At 40.8% G+C, this 17,929-nt stretch overlaps 1 protein-coding gene across 1 annotated transcript; it reads left to right on the forward strand.

Moving 5' to 3' along the window:
• Window positions 1-679: 679 nt before the first annotated feature.
• On the forward strand, window positions 680-17,554 carry Psma6 (proteasome 20S subunit alpha 6). The gene is made up of 7 exons (XM_042677904.1): window positions 680-863; window positions 6,602-6,696; window positions 7,138-7,219; window positions 7,888-8,043; window positions 12,973-13,151; window positions 15,704-15,798; window positions 17,333-17,554. The coding sequence occupies exons 1-7, from the start codon at window positions 788-790 to the stop codon at window positions 17,388-17,390; spliced, it is 741 nt and encodes a 246-aa protein (XP_042533838.1). The 5' UTR covers window positions 680-787; the 3' UTR covers window positions 17,391-17,554.
• The last annotated feature ends 375 nt before the right edge of the window (window positions 17,555-17,929 follow it).

Genomic DNA, 17,929 nt, shown 5'->3' on the forward strand with positions numbered 1-17,929 from the left:
TCATTAAATTCATCCAACACTAACCTGCTATAAGCTCTTATCCCATCGGATCTCACGGGTTATGATGAATCAAAGCTGCTTAACCTCAAGATTTCCCTATTACCAATATTTCAGCCTCAATTTCAAGTTTAGGACAAAAAGAAAAAGAAAAACAAAAAACACCACGTTGCTGTACAGAGGAAGCTACTGCCAGACATAAAGCAATTTTTGTTGTTGAAAATCGGCGGGTCCTTTAAGCTCTCCCAGCGCCGTGAGTGCGCAGCGGCTGCACCGGCCGAGGCCTCCGCCGGTCGGAAGGAAGGATGGGTCAAAGCAGCCAGCAGCACGCAGGTGGGACAGGATGAACTGACCCGAGGCGCCACGACGAACGACGGACGTGCTGATTACACCGTCCTCTTAGGTCACCCACACAGGCAAGTCATTACCGAGTCCCCGAAGAGCTTTGTCCGTCCTTGCTTTAATCAAGTTATCCTCCACAAGAAAGACCTAAAACGCCTGGACGCAAATTTCACCTCCTGCATGCAAAACACCACAGCAGAAGCACGCCGGACGCATGCGTGCTGCCAAGAGCCTCGGCCTTCAGTGCCCCGCCCCCTACAGGGGGCGGAACCTTACGACTCCCTTCTCTGGAACACCACCGCGAGGTCTGTTAACTTCGGCGAACGAGAACGGAAGCAGCCCAGCGGGTGCCCCGGAAGCACTCTCCGCAGCAACTTCCGGGAGAGGTTTGTAAGCCTGGTGCGGGAGCTTCGGGCGGTAAGACAGTTTCAAGTAGCGGCGGACCAATATGTCCCGTGGTTCCAGCGCCGGTTTTGACCGCCACATTACCATTTTTTCGCCCGAGGGCCGGCTCTACCAAGTAGGTGAGTGAACCAGGTCTGCCGGCGGTCCTGCCGAAGTGCTCTGTCATGCTTCGGCCTGGAGCAGGCAAAGGTGGCGCGAGTCCGAGCCCAGGCTGAAGCCGGGCGGGAGTGAGCAGCGAGGAGGGCCGAGGCGCGGGTGCAGGCCCGGGGGTGCCCTCACCCCCCGTGGGAAGCGGGCGTCGGGGGCTTGAAGGCGGAGACGAGAACCTGGCAGGCTTCGGGGCGAGCGCCGCCCCGCCAGGACACAATGAAGAGTTGACGAAGGCAGGACCATAATGCCTGCCTCCTGCTTCCTGCGGCCGGCTTCAGAATGCTGTGCAGCCCCCGAGTCGTCTCCTCGAAACTCTCCCAGTAAAAATGCCGCCTTCCTGATTTCCTTTGTGGGTAATGTGGAGTTAACTTGCCCTGTTGGCAGATTGGTAGCAGCATCCCGATAGCGGTGTGCCAGACACTGCTGGGTCCAGTGCAAAAGGTAACATGTCACCCCTCCCCTCCGGAGGCGCACAGCTTAAAGGAAACCATGAATGTGGAACCAGTAGAATAATAATAAAAAAAAAAAGATAAACGAGAAACCAGCTACAAGTATATACAGAGTTCAGGACATCTTTGGAAGACTGATAAAATCAGTGGCTCCAGGGGCTGGGAAGGTGGCTCAGTGGTAGAGCGCTTGCCTTGCATGCCTGAGGCCCTGGGTTCGATTCCTCAGCACCACATAAGCAAAAAGAAAAAAGCCGGAAGTGGCGCTATGGCTCAAGTGGTAGAGTGCTAGCCTTGAGCTGAAGAGCTGAGGGACAGTGCCCAGGCCCAGAGTTCAGGCCCCACGACCTGACCAAAAAAAAAAAGAATCAGTGGCTCCAAATTCAAGAACAGTTCTTAAAAAATCAGAGAATTGACCTATGTGTGAGATTCTGTCCACTTATAAATTTTAATAGCGTTAAAGGTAACTGGGGTCACTACATGAAGTGTATACTGTGACAAGGGAAGACCGTAATTCAGTACTTTCAACTCACCTCCATTGAAAATTGTAATCATAGATGGTAGACAATCATTGCCTTCTCAAGGACTTTTAGGTTTTAGTGTTTTATTCATGAGTTTTAAATAATTTCACATTTTGGACAACTGCTTTGAGTAGCTGTGTTGTGGCTTGTAATTTGTGAACAGAAAGGGCCACACTTAGACTTCTCTCTTGCCTCTATATTTTTTCTTGAGAAGTAGCTAGAAGGCACAGTCTTTAATGCTGCTTATTTGGTGAGAAATAAGACTGAATATAGTGTCATTTTAGTCAGGTTGGCAAGAAAATACATCAAAACCAGTTTAATAGCTAAACAATGATTTTATTCTATTCCTTGAAGTAACACTCTTTTTTGAACATTAAGAAAATGAAAGTGCAGTTAGTATGAGTAAGCAGTATAGTTTTAACCCTGGAGCCAGACCTGGATTCAGATCCCTACTCTGCTGCATGCTAGCTGGCCTGGCCCAGTATATAAGCTTTGCCTTAGTTTCTGTTTGTACAATTGGGCTAATAATAATTCCTTCTTACATGATGGCTTTGGAGATTAAATGATGCATTATATGTGCAGTTTTTAGTGTGTGCCTGTCACATACTTAGTGCTCAGAGAATATTATCAGATTCCTGTTTGGTTCTTTGTTTAGTCTATTAAATTAGTAGCTTTGCAGATGTGGAATATTTTTATTTTGGGGGGGAGTGTCTATCCATTGTTCTCATTGAAGTATAACATCCTCATAATATTACAAATAATGTTTACTAGTTTGTAAACTTTGGAATTATCTGAACAGTTTGTAAGGCACAGGGTGTTAACTTTGACAGATGAAGAATAATATAACAAAAGTAGCGTAAGGCAAAGCTCCAGTGGTAGAGCACTGCCTAGCAGGCACAAGGCCCTGAGTACAAACCACATAACCACCAAAAAGAAAAAAATTCTTGTTAAAAAAAACAAGGGACAGTGGTGAAGGAAGTAAAGATTAATGGGAAAATAGTACCAGGTACCAGTGTCTTGTGCCTGTAATTCTAGCTACTCTGGAGCTAAGTTCTGATTGAGGTTCAAATCAAGCCCTGGCAAGAAAATCCATCAGACTCATTTCCAATTAACCATCCAAAAGCTGGTTATGGAGCTGTGGCTCAAGTGGTAAAGCACCAGCCTTGAGAGACAAAAACTGAAGGATAGTGTCCAGGCCCTGAGTTCAAGTTCTAGTACCAGCACCAAAAAAAGGGGGGGGGGGGTAAGAATATTACTCCTTGTTTTCCATAGTTGGGACTCAAATGTAGAGAACTGGGGCATAGCTCAGTGGTAAAAAGTCTTGCCTAGCATGCTTAAAGCCCACCTGTGTTAGAGTCCAAGCACTAAAATAAATATACAAAACCTAAAGTTAATCAGTAAAAGTATAAATTTAAAAATTAATGCTAACCATAATTATAAACAAAATGTGTAATTATAAATGACAACATTGACAGTATTACCAAGATGTAGGAGAAAGACTTAAAAACCAACCGTGTGCTGAAAATTGTAGAGCATCTCCTCTTTTTTTTTTTAGATCTTTTTATATTTTTTTATTAGCATCAGTTGTGCAAGGGGGTTTCATTTTGACATATCTGAATATACATAGTTTACCTTGAACAAGCCCTATCACTCTCTCATTCCCACTTTCCAGAACAATATCAACAAGCCTCATTGGTTCCATTTTCATGAATGTACGTGAAGTATTTTAATGAATATTCACTTGCTGTCACCTTCCCTCCCATGAGAACCCCTACCCCAGAAAGGACCTATTTGACAGTACTGATTGGTTTTGTGTGCGTCGAGAGTTTGACCTCTGGTTCTGAATGCTGCTGCTCTAGGCTAGGGTTGTACCACGTGAGTCACAGCTCTACTTCCAGTTTTTTGGTGATTAATTGGAGATAAGAGTCTCACGGACTTACCTACCTGGGCTGACTTCGAACCGTAATCATCGGATCTCAGCTTCCAAGTAGCTAGGATTTCAGGCATGAGCTACCAGTTCCCAGCAGTACTAGGATCGTGGTTCAAAGCCAGCCCAGGCAGGAAAGTCTATGACACACTTACCTTCAATTAACTACCAACCCCCCCAAAAAAAACAAACCTGGAAGTAGAGCTGTGCTTCAAAGGTAGAGTGTTACCCTTGAGCAAAAAAAGCTCAAGGATAACACTTAGGCTGTGAGTTCTAGTCCCAGAACCAGCATGCACACACATTTAAAAAAAAAAAAATTGGACTGGGAAGTTGGCTCAGTGGTAGAGTGCTTGCCTTGTATGCATGAGGCCCTGGGTTTGATTCCTCAGCACCACATAAGCAGAAAAGACTGGAAGTGGCGCTGTAGCTCAAGTGGTAGAGCACTCGCCTTGAGCTGAAGAGCTGAGGGACAGCGCCTAGGCCCAGAGTTCAAGCCAAGGACTGGCAAAAAAAAAAAAAGAAAAAGCTCCTATTAAAGGAAATTTATTATTTATTTTATAAGCACTATCTTCCTTAACTATTCCTAATCACTTGTGACATTCTGCGTAGATGAGGCTAGGTAGGCCTCAGAGCCAGTGTCCAGAGAAATAACTTGAAGACATTTTTTTTTTTGGTAGTACTGGAGTTTGAATTTAGGGCCAGGTCTCCAGCCCTGCTTTTTGCTAGTTATTTTGGAGACAGTTATTATCAAGATGGGATAGCCTTAAATCACTGTCCTCCAGATCCCAGACTCTTAAATGGCTAGCATATCAGTGTGAGCCACTTAACACCCAGCTGAAGACAAAATTTTGAAATATTCTATTACATGTCAACTGTAATAATTACTGGACTTTGAAGTAATCTATATTTTCTACATTTCTGCACCATTTTTTTTTCTAGTCCTAAGGCTTGAACTCAAGGGCCTGGGCATTGTCCCGTAGCTTTTCTGCTCAAGGTTAGTACTTTATCACTTGAGCCACAGCTCTACTTCTAGGGTGTGTGTGTGTGTGTGTGTGTGTGTGTGTGTGTGTACGTGTTACGTGTGTACGTGTGTGTGTGCACTTAATTGGAGCTAAGATTGTCACAGACATTCCTGCATGGGCTGGTTTTGAACTGCAATCCTCACACCTCAGCCTCCTGAGTAGCTAGAATTCAGGTGTGAGCCATTGGGTTTTGCTAACATTATTTTTATTGCTTTTTTCTAATTATAAAATCTGTATTACCCGGGCTGATAAGGTGGCTCAGTGGTAGAGTGCTTGCCTTGCATGCATGAGGCCCTGCATCCAATTCCTCAGCACCGCATATGCAGAAAATGCTGGAAGTGGTGCTGTGGCTCACTCAAGTGGTTGAGCACTCGCCTTGAGCTGAATTGCTGAGGGAAAGTGCCCAGGCCCAGAGTTCAGGTCCCACAACTGACCAAAAAAAAAATCTGTGTTACCCAGGCACCAGTGGCTCATACCTGTAAGTGCTAGCTACTCTAGGGTAAGATATGAAGATCACAGTTTGAGGCCAGCTTGGGCAGGAAAGTTTATGAGACTTTCTCCAGTTAACCAGCAAAAAGCTGCAAGTAGAGCTGTGGCTTAAATGTGAGAGTTCAAGCCTTGAGTGAAAAAACAACATCCAAGCCCTGAGTTCAAGCCCTGCTTACTGGCACAGAATTGTTTGTTTATGTTTTTTTTCCTCAGGGAGGAGGGGGTGTGTTTATTTTGTTTTTGCAGTGCTAGGAATTAAAGCAAGTGCTTTACCAGTGAGCTGCATCCTTAGCCTTAACATGTTTTTGTGCTATTATTTTGACTCCAGTGTTTTAGCTGATGAGATGGATTACAGCAGCTAGAAATGCACAAACTGAAGTTTGTTATAGAAAACTAATGAAATGTTTGTTGAATGTAGCATGAAGCTTGGAAAAGGGCATGATTCAGAAAACTCAACTTGGTATATAAAAATATAAGTGAAGGGCTGGGAATGTGGTTTAGTGGTAGAGTCCTTGCCTAGCATGCATGAACTCCTGGGTTCGATTCTTCAGTGCCACATACACAGAAAAAGCCAGAAGTGGCGCTGTGGCTCAAGTGATAGAATGCTAGCCTTGAGCAAAAAGAAGCTCAGAGACAGTGCCCAGGACTGGCAAAAAGAAAAAAGAAAAATCAATGAAAATAACGTAGCAGTAGTTAAACCCACATGTGGTCAAATTAGTTTCTGACCAAAGGTTAACAGAATGTTAAGTGTAGAGCTATGTAAGAGCAGCTAAAATGAAAGTGGAAAGAAAATGGAGTTGGTTTAACTGTGGTTTATTATCATGTGTATTACTCTGACTATATCTTGAGAAGCATTCCATATTAGTTTATATAGTTTGAGCTTTTTTTTAATTATTTTTTTTTTTTGTCGGTCATGGGGCTTGAACTCAGGACCTGGACACTGTCCCTAAGCTTTTTTGCTCAAGGCTAATAGTCTACCTCTTTGAGTCACAGCTCTACTTCCAATTTTCTGGTAGTTAACTGGAGATGTCTCATGGGGACTTTTCTGCCCAGGCTGGCTTTGAACAATAATCCTTAGATTTCAGCTTCCTGAGTAGCTAGGATTACAGGCATGAACCACTGATACCTTATTCTGTTTTTGTTTGTTTGTTTTTTAATTAGCATATGTTAGTTATTAGGGGAACTTTCATTGTTATGTCTCCACACTTGACCTTAATTTAGTGACTTTGTTTGCGTGAATCTCAATGAATTATTTCACCTTTTAAAAAACCTATTTTGAAAAAACAAACTTCTGTTTTCTAGAATATGCTTTTAAGGCTATTAACCAGGGTGGCCTTACATCAGTAGCTGTCAGAGGGAAAGACTGTGCAGTAATTGTCACACAGAAGAAAGTACCAGTAAGTAATACTGCCCAAATACTTATTACATTATATATTGCAAGTGTTTTTCATGAAATTGCATAGAGGTATATTGTTTCTTGCATATGTTAATATTAAGCATTTATGTACAGTTTAGCTGAGTAGACCGAAGTGGCATATTAAACTTTGTGGAATGATTATAACAAAGCATAGTGGGATTTCTAAGGCTTTTCTCTTCTGGGACTTTGACACAAGTTTGGTAAGCCCACAGATAACATCTACAAAAGGAAAACAGCCTTCTGCCATCTTTTTAAATTTTTTAAATTAACTTTTAGCTAAAATGAATGGTGGTACTATTTGTCTAGTAAGTTCCATTATGTAATTTGTTCTTACAGTTCTATAGTATTGTTTCTTTCAGACTGTAGAGAACTGTAGCCTTTTTTTAAATAAAAAATTACCTTGATTTATTTTGTTCATTAGGACAAATTATTGGATTCAAGCACAGTGACTCATTTGTTCAAGATAACTGAAAACATTGGTTGTGTAATGACTGGAATGACAGGTAATCAGCTACATGTCTACTTGGATATATAAGCCTTCCTTCAAATTATTTTAAATTTCATGTTAATTTTAAGCTCCCTTTAGTGCTGATTTTCAGGTGGTATGTGTCTAAGTGCTGGGATTACAGATGTTCCTACCATGCCTATCTGTGAACTATTTTGAAAACATGAGTATAATGGAATCACATCTTTATGCTCTTGTTAGGAAAACTAGACTGAGGCCTCCCTTATAGATACTGGATATGGTTAGTAATTTAAGGGGAACTTAAGTTATTGTATCTTTTTTTTTTTTTTATCATACAGCTGATGTACAGAAGGATTACAGTTACATGGGTTTTTATTTTTTGAACTTGAATGAATATTCAAGCCTAAAACACAAAGACCAAGATACTCTTTCTCCTTAGACCTTGTTTTCTTTCTTTCTTTCTTTTTTGTTATTTGTTTGTTTTGCGTAGGGTTATTTGACACTTATAGAAACTACTTTAACTGCTGATAAAAAGCTCAGCATAAAAGGGCAGTGTGGTATATAGAGCTCCAAGTTTTAAAATTTTTCTTGTCTTAGCATGTACTTGTTCATGATGGAGATATAAAGTTCATTATTTTCTTCTTCCAAAGAGGTAAGCCTTTTATTTTGTTTTTGTTTGGTTTTGGTTTTTGCTTTTGCTATAAGCTGACAGCAGGTCCCAGGTACAGAGGGCACGCTACGAAGCAGCTAATTGGAAATATAAGTATGGCTATGAGATTCCTGTGGACATGCTATGTAAAAGGATTGCTGATATTTCTCAAGTCTACACACAGAATGCTGAAATGAGGCCACTTGGTTGTTGTAAGTATGCTTAGAAAGTTTACAAATAATTGATAAGTTATAATTCTTAAAGAACATACGGTTTGGAAATAATGTAGAGAAAGAAAATCATTGTAATAAATCAAAGATAAGGGATAGATATCAGATTAGTATTTTAGGCATTAAGCTTGAAGTACTATTAGATTTTATTTTCCTGATTTTTTAAATATTTACTTTGGGGAGGGGGTGGAGGGGGTGAGGACGGTCGTGGGGGCTCTTAAGCTTGAGCCACAGCGCCACTTCTGGTTTTCTAGTGGTTTATTGGAGATAAGAGTCTCGAGTCTCATGGACTTTCCTGCCTGGGCTGGCTTTGAACCACACTCCTCAGATCTCAGCCTCCTGAGTTAGGATTAAGGTGTGAGCTACCGGCGCCCAGCTAAAATATTTACTTTTATTTTATTTCCAGTCTTGGGGCCTGGAGCTGTCCCTGAGCTGCTTTGTGTTTGAGGCTTGTGCTCTACTGCTTGAGCCACATTGCTACTTCCGGCATTTTTCTGAGTAGTTTATTGAAGATAAGAGTCTCACAGGCTTTCTTGCCCAAGCTAGGTCCAAACCATGATCTTCAGATCTCAGCCTCCTGAGTAGCTAAGATTATAGATGTGAGCTACCCATGTCTGCCTTATTTTTATTGTCAATAGTTATACAAAGCAGTTTCAGTTCCACAAGTCAGACTATTTTTTAGTGTCTTGAGAATTTTTCTATTTAGGCTGGCTTTGAACCTGAGTCTTTCTGCTCCCAAGTTTCCCAGGTACCTGGGATTACAGGCATGAACCACCCACACCTGGCTATTCTTTTTTTTTAATCAAAATATTTCTATTTGGAGTCAGATACTAGTGGCTCAAGCCTGTATTCCTAGCTACTCAGTAGGCTGAGGGTTGGGATTCAAAAGTCCAAGAGACTGTCTCTAACTAGTAAAAGTGGTAAACTATAGGCATGGCTCTAGTGAGCAAGCAAGCCGAATAAGAGTTTGTGTTCAAGCTCTGGAACCCTCAATAACAATAATAATGTGAGACAGGTCTTACTGTGTAGCACAGCCTGGTCTTGAACTCAGTCCTCTTCACTTAGTACCCAAGTGCTAAAATTACAGGTATGTACCATCATGCCTGGCAGTTCTTCCTTTTTTTTTTTAGTGCTGTTTCTGGGGCCTAAGTGCTGTCTCTCAGGTTTTTTTGCCCAAGACTAGCCCTGTGCCATTTGAGCCATAGCTCTACTTCCGGCTTTTTACTGGTTAGTGATAAGAACGTCATGGACTTTCCTGCCTGGGCTGGCTTTGAACCACGATCCTCAAATCTCAGCTTCCTGAGTAGCTAGGATTACAGGCATGAGCCACTAGCATCGGGCCTCTTTTTTTTTTCCTGGTCAGTCCTGGGCTTTGAATCTCAGGGGTTGGGTGCTTTCCTTGAATTTGTTTTGCTCAAAGCTAGTGTGCTACCACTTGGCGCCACAGTGACACTTCTGTTTTTCTGATGGTTAATTGGAAATAAGAGTCTCATAATCTTTTCTGCCTGGGCTGGCTTCCTCAGATCTCAGCTTCCTGAGTAACTAGGATTACAGGCATGAGCCACCAGCACCCAGCTGCGTGTATAATCTTTTTTTTTTTTTGGGTCCGGTCATGGGGCCTGAACTCTGGGCCTGAGCACTGTCCCTCAGCTCTTCAACTCAAGGCTAGCACTCTACCACTTGAGTCACAGCACCACTTCCGGCTTTTTTCTTTTTGCTTATGTGGTGCTGAGGAATCGAACCCAGGGCCTCAGGCATGCAAGGCATGCGTTCTACCACTGAGCCACTTTCCCAGCCCGTGTGTATAATCTTAACTACTTGAAGAGCTTCACTCACTGTAGCATGCCAGTTGCTCATGCATTATCATAAACCAGTCCCTTCTTCCATATCTCACAGATACCTCAGAACTCAAAATCGTGACTTTTCCTACATTCATCTTCAGCTTTTCTTTTATAGACTCACCCCACCTTCACCTTCCTTGGTCATCTGATTAGTTACCAAGTTTTACCTCCAAATATCAGTTCCTTGCTCTCCTGTTACTTTTTCATTTTCATTGTCTTTCCTGCCTATCTAAACTATCCATCTCTTCCCTTTTCTTACTCTTTATAATTCTTTCTATATTGTCTCATGAATTATTATAAAACTGAATTTTAATTGTTGATTCTTCATAAACTGATTCCTAATCAGCTTTGGAGGTAAATTCCAGACTCCCTAAAGCGATAGGCAGTATAGGGAGTGAACTCCTTACTCTTCCTCCCTCACCTGAAGTTCCTTGATGCACTCTGCTATTTCATGTTTTAGTGACTTTACACTATGGAAGTACAAAGTATTTGATCTATCAAACCCTGCTCATCTAGCCAGGCCCTAGGGTAAAGCAGTTAGAGATACTTTGCATATCTCAAATATAAAATATAGAATTAAAGCAAGCAAAACAGGTATCTACATTAATAAAGCATGTCAGTAAAATAAACTTTAAAATTCCTCATTAGTAGATGTTAGATGAGTAAACAGCTTAATACTGTATCTTGGGGGGGGTGTAAGACACTATATAAAAAGGTTCATATCTAGAGTATAAAACAGAAATAATCTAGCCCGGCGCCGGTGGCTCACACCTGTAATCCTAGCTACTCAGGAAGCTGAGATCTGAGGATCTCGGTTCAACGCCAGCCTGGGTAGGAAAGACCGTGAAACTCCTGTCTCCAATAAACCACTAGAAAACCAGAAGTGGTGCTGTGGTTCAAGTTGGTAGAGCACTTGCCTTGAGCTAAGATCTGAGGAACAGCACCCAGGCCCAGAGTTCAAGACCCATGACCAACAAAAAAAAAGAAATAATCATATATACAATAGTGTATCAGTAGAAACTAAGATAAGACAGTTATAAGCATTTTCAGAATGTGTTCCATCTGTTGTTAGTTCCCTGGGACCTTAATATATATTTAAATTTTAAAAAGGAGAAAGAAGATAACAAAAAGTACAATAGACCCTTGAGACCTATGGTTCTAAGGAGACCACCATTGAAAAGCCATAAATACTCAAGATGCATAGTATTCAGTGCTCTACTGTGGATGCTTGATTCAGTTTTCCCATACCACCACCCAGCTTCTGCTAAAGACATGCCACCTTTAACAGATCTCATATTGTTACTTCATCACTTCAGTTAAGCCCATTTGTGCCACTTTTGATTTGAGCGGCTTACTGTAACTTTTATCTTGCTTTGAAGGAATTCATTTTCTTTTGGGGGGGAGGCAAAATTAAGGACAAGGAAACAGCGATTGCATGGTGATTTTAAAATAATTGACAATGATGTGGGAATGAGAGCTTCTTCACACAACTAAGCTATGTAATGCTGTGTGGGAATTAAATTTTTGTTTTTAAATTTTATTTTTTGGTAGTACTGAGATTTGAACTGAGAGCTTCTCTCTTGGGAGACACTTTACCACTGAGCCACAACTTGTGTGTGTTGTGTGTGTGATGTGCTTGTCCTAAATCATATGTAATAAATCAATGAACAAGGCAGATGGTTTAGTTTATCCTTTGATCTAATAAGAACAACTGAGTTCAAGTTAAATGTGTCACTTTAGTCAGCCCCACGGTTCCTCGCACCTATAATCTTAGGAAGAATAGATTAGAAGATCACAGTTCAGAGCCAGTTTGGGCAGACAAATTCAAGAGACTATTATCGCCAATTAACTAGCAAAAGGAATGTGAAGGTGTGGCTCAAATGATAGAGCACCAGAAGAGAGCTGAAAATCTGAGCAAAAGCTCTAAGCCCTGAGTTCAAGCCCTGGTACTGGCATAAAAAAAAAAAAAGGTGGGGGCTGGGAATGTGACTTCGTGATAGAGTGCTTGCCTAGTGTACATGAAGCACTGAGTTTGATTCCTCAGTACCACATAAACAGAAAAAGCTGGAAGTGGCACCATGGCTCAACTGGTAGATTGCTAGCACTGAGCACAGAGAGGCTCAGGGACAGAGCCCATGCACTGAGTTCAACCCCAGGACTGGTAAAAAGAAAGAAGATGGGACACTCCAACAACTGGATATTTCAGACCATTTAATATGCTATTATTTTTTATTTGCAAAAAAGAATTACTAAAACATCTTCCTAATATATTTGTCCAAGTAATACCACAAATGATTATGGTTCAAATAAACAAGTTTTGCCAGGTGCCTGTGGCTCACGCCTTTATCCTAGCTACTCAGGAAGCTGAGATCTGAGGATCACGGTTCAAAGCCAGCCTGGGCAGGAAAGTCCATGAGACTCTTTTATCTACAATTAGCCACCAGAAAACCCGAAGTGGCACTGTGGCTCAGGTGGTACAGCGCTCTCCTTGAGTTGAAGAGTTCAGAGACAGTGCCCAGCCCAGAGTTCAAGCTCCCCAACTGACAAAAAACAAACAAGTTTTGGGTGGTAGCAATGATTAGAAAAAAATATAAATTACATTTGTAATATTCAAATAATGTCATAGAAATATATAACCTCTTTCTCTGAAATACAAATGTATCTATTGAGATAAACATATTTGGTCAATTTTTTTCCTTTTTTTTTTTTTTTTTTTTTTTGGTTGGTTGTGGGGCTTGAACTAAAGGCCTGGGTGCTATCCCTGAGCTTTTTTGCTCAAGGCTAGTGTTCTACACTTTGAGCCACTCCCCACTTCCGGTTTTATGATAGTTAATTAGAGAAAAGGGTCTTATGGAATTTTCTGCCAGGGCTGGCTTTGAATGGTGATTCTCAGATCTCAGCCTCCTGAGTAGCTAGTATTACAGGCATGAGGTACCAGCGCCGGCATTTTGTTACTTTTCTTAAAACACATAATGGCCAACATATAATGATTATATCTATGTGATACTACAAGGAACAGGAAAATTTGTTGTACCAAAGTATAAGATATTTAATTAGTCTTTCTTTTTAGGTATGATTTTGATTGGTATAGATGAAGAACAAGGCCCTCAGGTGTACAAGTGTGACCCTGCAGGTTATTACTGTGGGTTTAAAGCTACTGCAGCAGGAGTTAAACAAACGGAGTCAACCAGCTTTCTTGAAAAAAAAGTGAAGAAGAAATTTGACTGGACATTTGAACAGACTGTTGAAGTAAGTTAGCCAAAAGGGTTTTCTATCTGCTTTTTAATTTTTCATTTATTTATTTAGATTCTCTATAGATCATTGAGGTTCTTTGCATTATTGGTAGTCTAAAGGCTATTCTTGAGTTATATCACAAGACCCAGGTTTGTCACCTCAGTAGTAAAATTGATGTCATTCTACTGACACAAGAAAATGAAGACTATTTTTGTTCATTTAATTCCTATGTTAGTTTATGGTGTATTTGAAATGGCTTTGTAATAGAACACATAATAAAATTGAAAATAAGGAATAAAAATAAGAATCATGACCAGGCCCAAAGACTTGTGTGGGTGTTATAATTGAGAGACTAGAATTAGGTTTACACCTCCTAGTAACAAAAGTGAAATAGTCAAGACTCAGTTATATTGCTTTTATGATTTTCAAGTAGCCACACAAGCAAATTGTCCCAATGAATGAATATGCCCACAAAGACATAGCATGGTGGTTCATATCTATATCTAGCTGTTTAGGAGGTAGAAATTGAGAGGATCGTAGTTCAAGGCCAGCTTGGGCAAAAAGTTACCCAGACCCCATATTAATCAGTAAGATGAAAGTAATACATGCTTGTCATCTCGACAGAACATGGGAAGTAGAAATAGGAAGATAGCAGTCCAGGTTGGCCTGGGCAAAAAAGTGATGCCCTATCGGCCAAATAACAGCAAAATGGTTTTGGGAGTGGCTTAAAGAATACCTTCCTGGCAAGCTCCAGGCCATGAGTTCAAATCCATTTCTACAAAATCATGGAAAAATCTCACACAGTGACTTGGCAGAAAACTATATATATCTGGGATACAAAAGTCTACTAAAGGAGTCTTAAGGGAATTATAAATGTAGGTGTTTTAGGTATTGTTATGTGGTTTTTATGATATTGGGACTTGAAATTAAATTGAAAACAGGAGTAGGATTAGTACTTGCCTAGATTAATGAGGTCCTGGGTTCAATTGCCAGCACCAAGAAAAAAATACCTAAAAAAAGAAACAAAAAACAGGTTTAAGAATCTGGGATTAAGGCCTGGGAAGTTGGCTCAGTGGTAGAGCGATTGCCTTGCATGCCTGAGGCCCTGGATTCGATTCCTCAGCACCACATAAGCAAAAAGAAAAAAGCTGGAAGTGGCGCTGTGGCTCAAGTGGTAGAGCGCTAGCCTTGAGCTGAAGAGCTGAGGGACAGTGCTCAAGCCCAGAGTTCAGGCCCCACAACCAGACCCCAAAAAAAAAAAAGAATCTGGGATTAAAACCTTTCTAAAACACACACATGTAATTCCAGTACTGGGAAACTGAGACAGGAGGATTATAAATTGGAGACTAGTCTGGTATATATATATACATATGTAGTAAAAAAAATTGGTATATAAGCAGCAAAAAAATTGCTACTTAATATTTTTATATTTGATTGGCAGTTTATCTTATATTAAGAGGAGATGTAAAGCTAGTTCTATAAAAGACAGGCTGTGGGGCCTGGGAATGTGGCTTAGTAGTAGAGTGCTTGCCTAGCGTGCATGAAGCCCTGTGTTCAATTTCTCAGTACCACATAAACAGAAAAGGCCAAAAGTGGCACTGTGGTTCACATGGTAGAGTGCTAGCCTTGAGCAAAAGAAGCGCAGGGATAGTGGCTAGGTCATGAGTTCAAACTCCATGACTGGCCAAAAAAGAAAGTTTGTTTAATTGAAAGATGTATTAATTTAATAATTACATGAATGAATCACATCAGGTATAAGCTTTTTTTTTGGGAGGGGGGGTTGCCAATAACTGGGGCTTGAATTCAGGATCTGGGTACTGCCCCTGAGCTCTTTTTTGCTCAACAATCATTTTGACCCACAGCTTCACCTCCGTTTTTTTTTTAATATAATTTTTTTAAATATATATTTTTTATTGTAAAGATATTGTAGAGCGGGTTGGACTGGGAAGGTGGCTCAGTGGTAGAGCGCTTGCCTTGCATGCCTGAGGCCCTGGGTTCGATTCCTCAGCACCACATAAGCAAAAAGAAAAAAAAAAAGCTGGAAGTGGCGCTGTGGCTCAAGTGGTAGAGCGCTAGCCTTGAGCTGAAGAGCTGAGGGACAGCGCCCAGGCCTAGTTCAGGCCCCACGACCGGACCCAAAAAAAAAAAAAAAAGATACTGTAGAGCGGGGTTACAGTTACATGAGTAAGGTAAGGAGTATATTTCCTATCAAGCTCACTTCCCATTTTTGTTTAATTAGAGATAAGAGTTTTATGGAGTCTGCTCAGGTTGGGTTTGAATTGTGATCCTCAGATCTCAGCTTCCTGAGTAGCTAGGATTATAGACATATGCCACTGGTGCCCAGCATACTCTTTTAATTTATGGCTTAGATTAATAAAAACAAATTTACTGTCAGTTGGTGACACATTAGAGTTAAGCAATTTGTTACTAATATGTGGCTCTAGAACTACATCGTTGAAATATAGGGCAGAAATATAGCTTGTGGTGAACATGTTCTATTTTAATAAACTTGAGAAAACCATAGAATCTCTAAAAAATGTATTTTAATGTTGATACTTTTTTTTCAGACTGCAATTACATGTTTGTCTACTGTCCTATCAATTGACTTCAAACCTTCAGAGATAGAGGTTGGAGTGGTTACAGTTGAAAATCCTAAATTCAGGTGAGTTACAAACTTCAGACTAGAAAGGTGAAGGTAGCAGCAAAAACAAAAAACATATTAAAGGGCTGGAATATAGCTCAAGTGTACTTTAGTACTCTAGGTTCCATCCCAGCCCAAAACTTTATTGGAGTCTCTAAGACAGCTAACTTTTCCTCTTTTTTTTCAGTGATTTTATATCTATCACCAGTGGGGTGATACAAAATAACTTTTTTTGTTTGTTTGTTTGTTTGTTTTGGTCGGTCGTGGAGCTTAAACTCTGGGCTTGGGCAGTGTCCCTGAGCTCTTCAGCTCAAGGCGAGTGCTCTATGGCTTGAGCCACAGAGCCACTTCCAAAAGGTTTCCTAGTGATTTTTTGGAGATAAGAGTCTCATGGACTTTCCTGCCCAGGCTGGCTTTGAACCGCGATCCTCAGATCTCAGCCTCCTGAGTAGCTAGGAGTACAGGCTTGAGCCACCGGCGCCCGGCCAAAATAAGTTTTTTTGTTGGTCTTGGGGCTTGAACTTTGGACTTGGGCGCTGTCCTTGTGCTCTTCAGCTCAAGGTGAGTGCTCTACCGCTTGAGCCACAGCACCACTTCTGGTTTTCTAGTGGTTTATAGGAGATAAGAGTCTGACAGACTTTCCTGCCCATGCTGGCTTTGAACGGTGATCCTCAAATCTCAGCCTCCTGAGTAGCTAGGATTACAGGCGTGAGCCACTGGCGCCTGGCTCAAAATAACCTTTACATAGGAAATAAAATACTGAAACCTCATACTACAATGTATGCTAATCTTTTTTAAATAAAAAGTAAATAAAGCTAGGTTTTTATCTCAGTGATAGAGCACTTGACTAGCATGTACAGGGCCCTGGGTTCAACAACAGAAATTGGATTCCAAAGAGATTTTTATTGAGAGCTTTATTCTTGGTTAAGCAGAGCTTTGAAAATCAATATTAAATACTGTTCATCAGAAGTCTTTGGAAACTGCACATTGTGAATTCAGCTAATGAGTTGCAGTTGCTGAATTGCCTGCAAGTTCTTACCAAGTGACTAACCCACTATGCACACCAGCTTGGGTGACTCAAATGCATGCTGGTTGCTAACATCAGCTCCTCCCTGGTAACCTATGTGGTGGTTTGCATACCATTTCTCAGGTTGCTATTATGGTTAGTAAAAAAAACAACAACACTGAAGTCTACAGGTGCTAGGAACTGCTGGGAGGCATTTTAACTATTCCATACGTCTCTCAGGTCACTACTGTGAGGGATCCATGGTCATGATCATGTGGGCAGTTATTCACTGAGCTTAATACCAGATAGAGCTTTTCAGTAGTATTTTTTTCCTACTTTGTTCAATCACCTGAAAGCAAGTGGTATAAACATGAAAAAAAAATAGTAAGTTGTTCCATTTCCTCCATGGAAAGCAGAAAATATTTCTCTTTCTATTACTCCCTATTGTGTATATATGTGTGTTGTGTGTATTGATGTCTTAATTTATATTACTTTAAATTTTCCATAATAAAAGAATTGTAAAGTTTCCAACTGTTTTTTGCCTTCTAGGATTCTTACAGAAGCAGAAATTGATGCTCATCTTGTTGCTCTAGCAGAGAGAGACTAAACTTGTCATTAGTTTACCACATCCATATGCCAATTGCCTATGTGTTTGGTAACAGCAGACCACCATTATAGAGGCCCCTGGATTGAAAAAGGATCCTCTCCCACTCCTGCCACTTAATGTGGTTAGGACTCTGTATAAATAAAACCAGTGCTTTTGGAAAATAATTATATCCTTTCTTTTTTTTATTTTACTTCCTGTTTTAAATATTAAGCCTTTAGCACATGCACAGCATTAAGTATTTTCATCTTCTATGTCATAACTTCAGTCTTTTTGTTAACTGATACACAAGTTTCCTTGGCTCAAAGAATTTAGCCCAAGCTGGTATTGGTGGCTTGTGCCTGTAATCCTAGCTACTCAGGAGACTGAGACCTACAGCGCAGGCAGCAAAGTCCATGAGACTTATTATCTCCAATGCCCACCAAAAAGCCAGAAGTGGAGCTGTGGCTTAAGTGATGGCCTTGAGTGAGAGAGCTCAGGAACATTGCCCAGGCCCTGAGTTTAAGCAAAAGAAAAAACTTCAACCCCAAAGCCAAACTATA

The sequence above is a fragment of the Dipodomys spectabilis genome, unplaced genomic scaffold (genome assembly GCF_019054845.1).
Source record: "Dipodomys spectabilis isolate Male_0828 unplaced genomic scaffold, ASM1905484v1 ptg000042l, whole genome shotgun sequence".
Classification (NCBI taxonomy): domain Eukaryota; kingdom Metazoa; phylum Chordata; class Mammalia; order Rodentia; family Heteromyidae; genus Dipodomys; species Dipodomys spectabilis.

Bases quoted from the DNA above. Each gene is read 5' to 3' on its own strand.
- Psma6 (XM_042677904.1), top strand. From the start codon at position 788: ATGTCCCGTGGTTCCAGCGCCGGTTTTGACCGCCACATTACCATTTTT. The intron at 864-6,601 runs GTGAGTGAACCA...TCTGTTTTCTAG, and splicing joins GGGCCGGCTCTACCAAGTAG to AATATGCTTTTAAGGCTATT. The intron at 15,799-17,332 runs GTGAGTTACAAA...TTTGCCTTCTAG, and splicing joins GTTGAAAATCCTAAATTCAG to GATTCTTACAGAAGCAGAAA.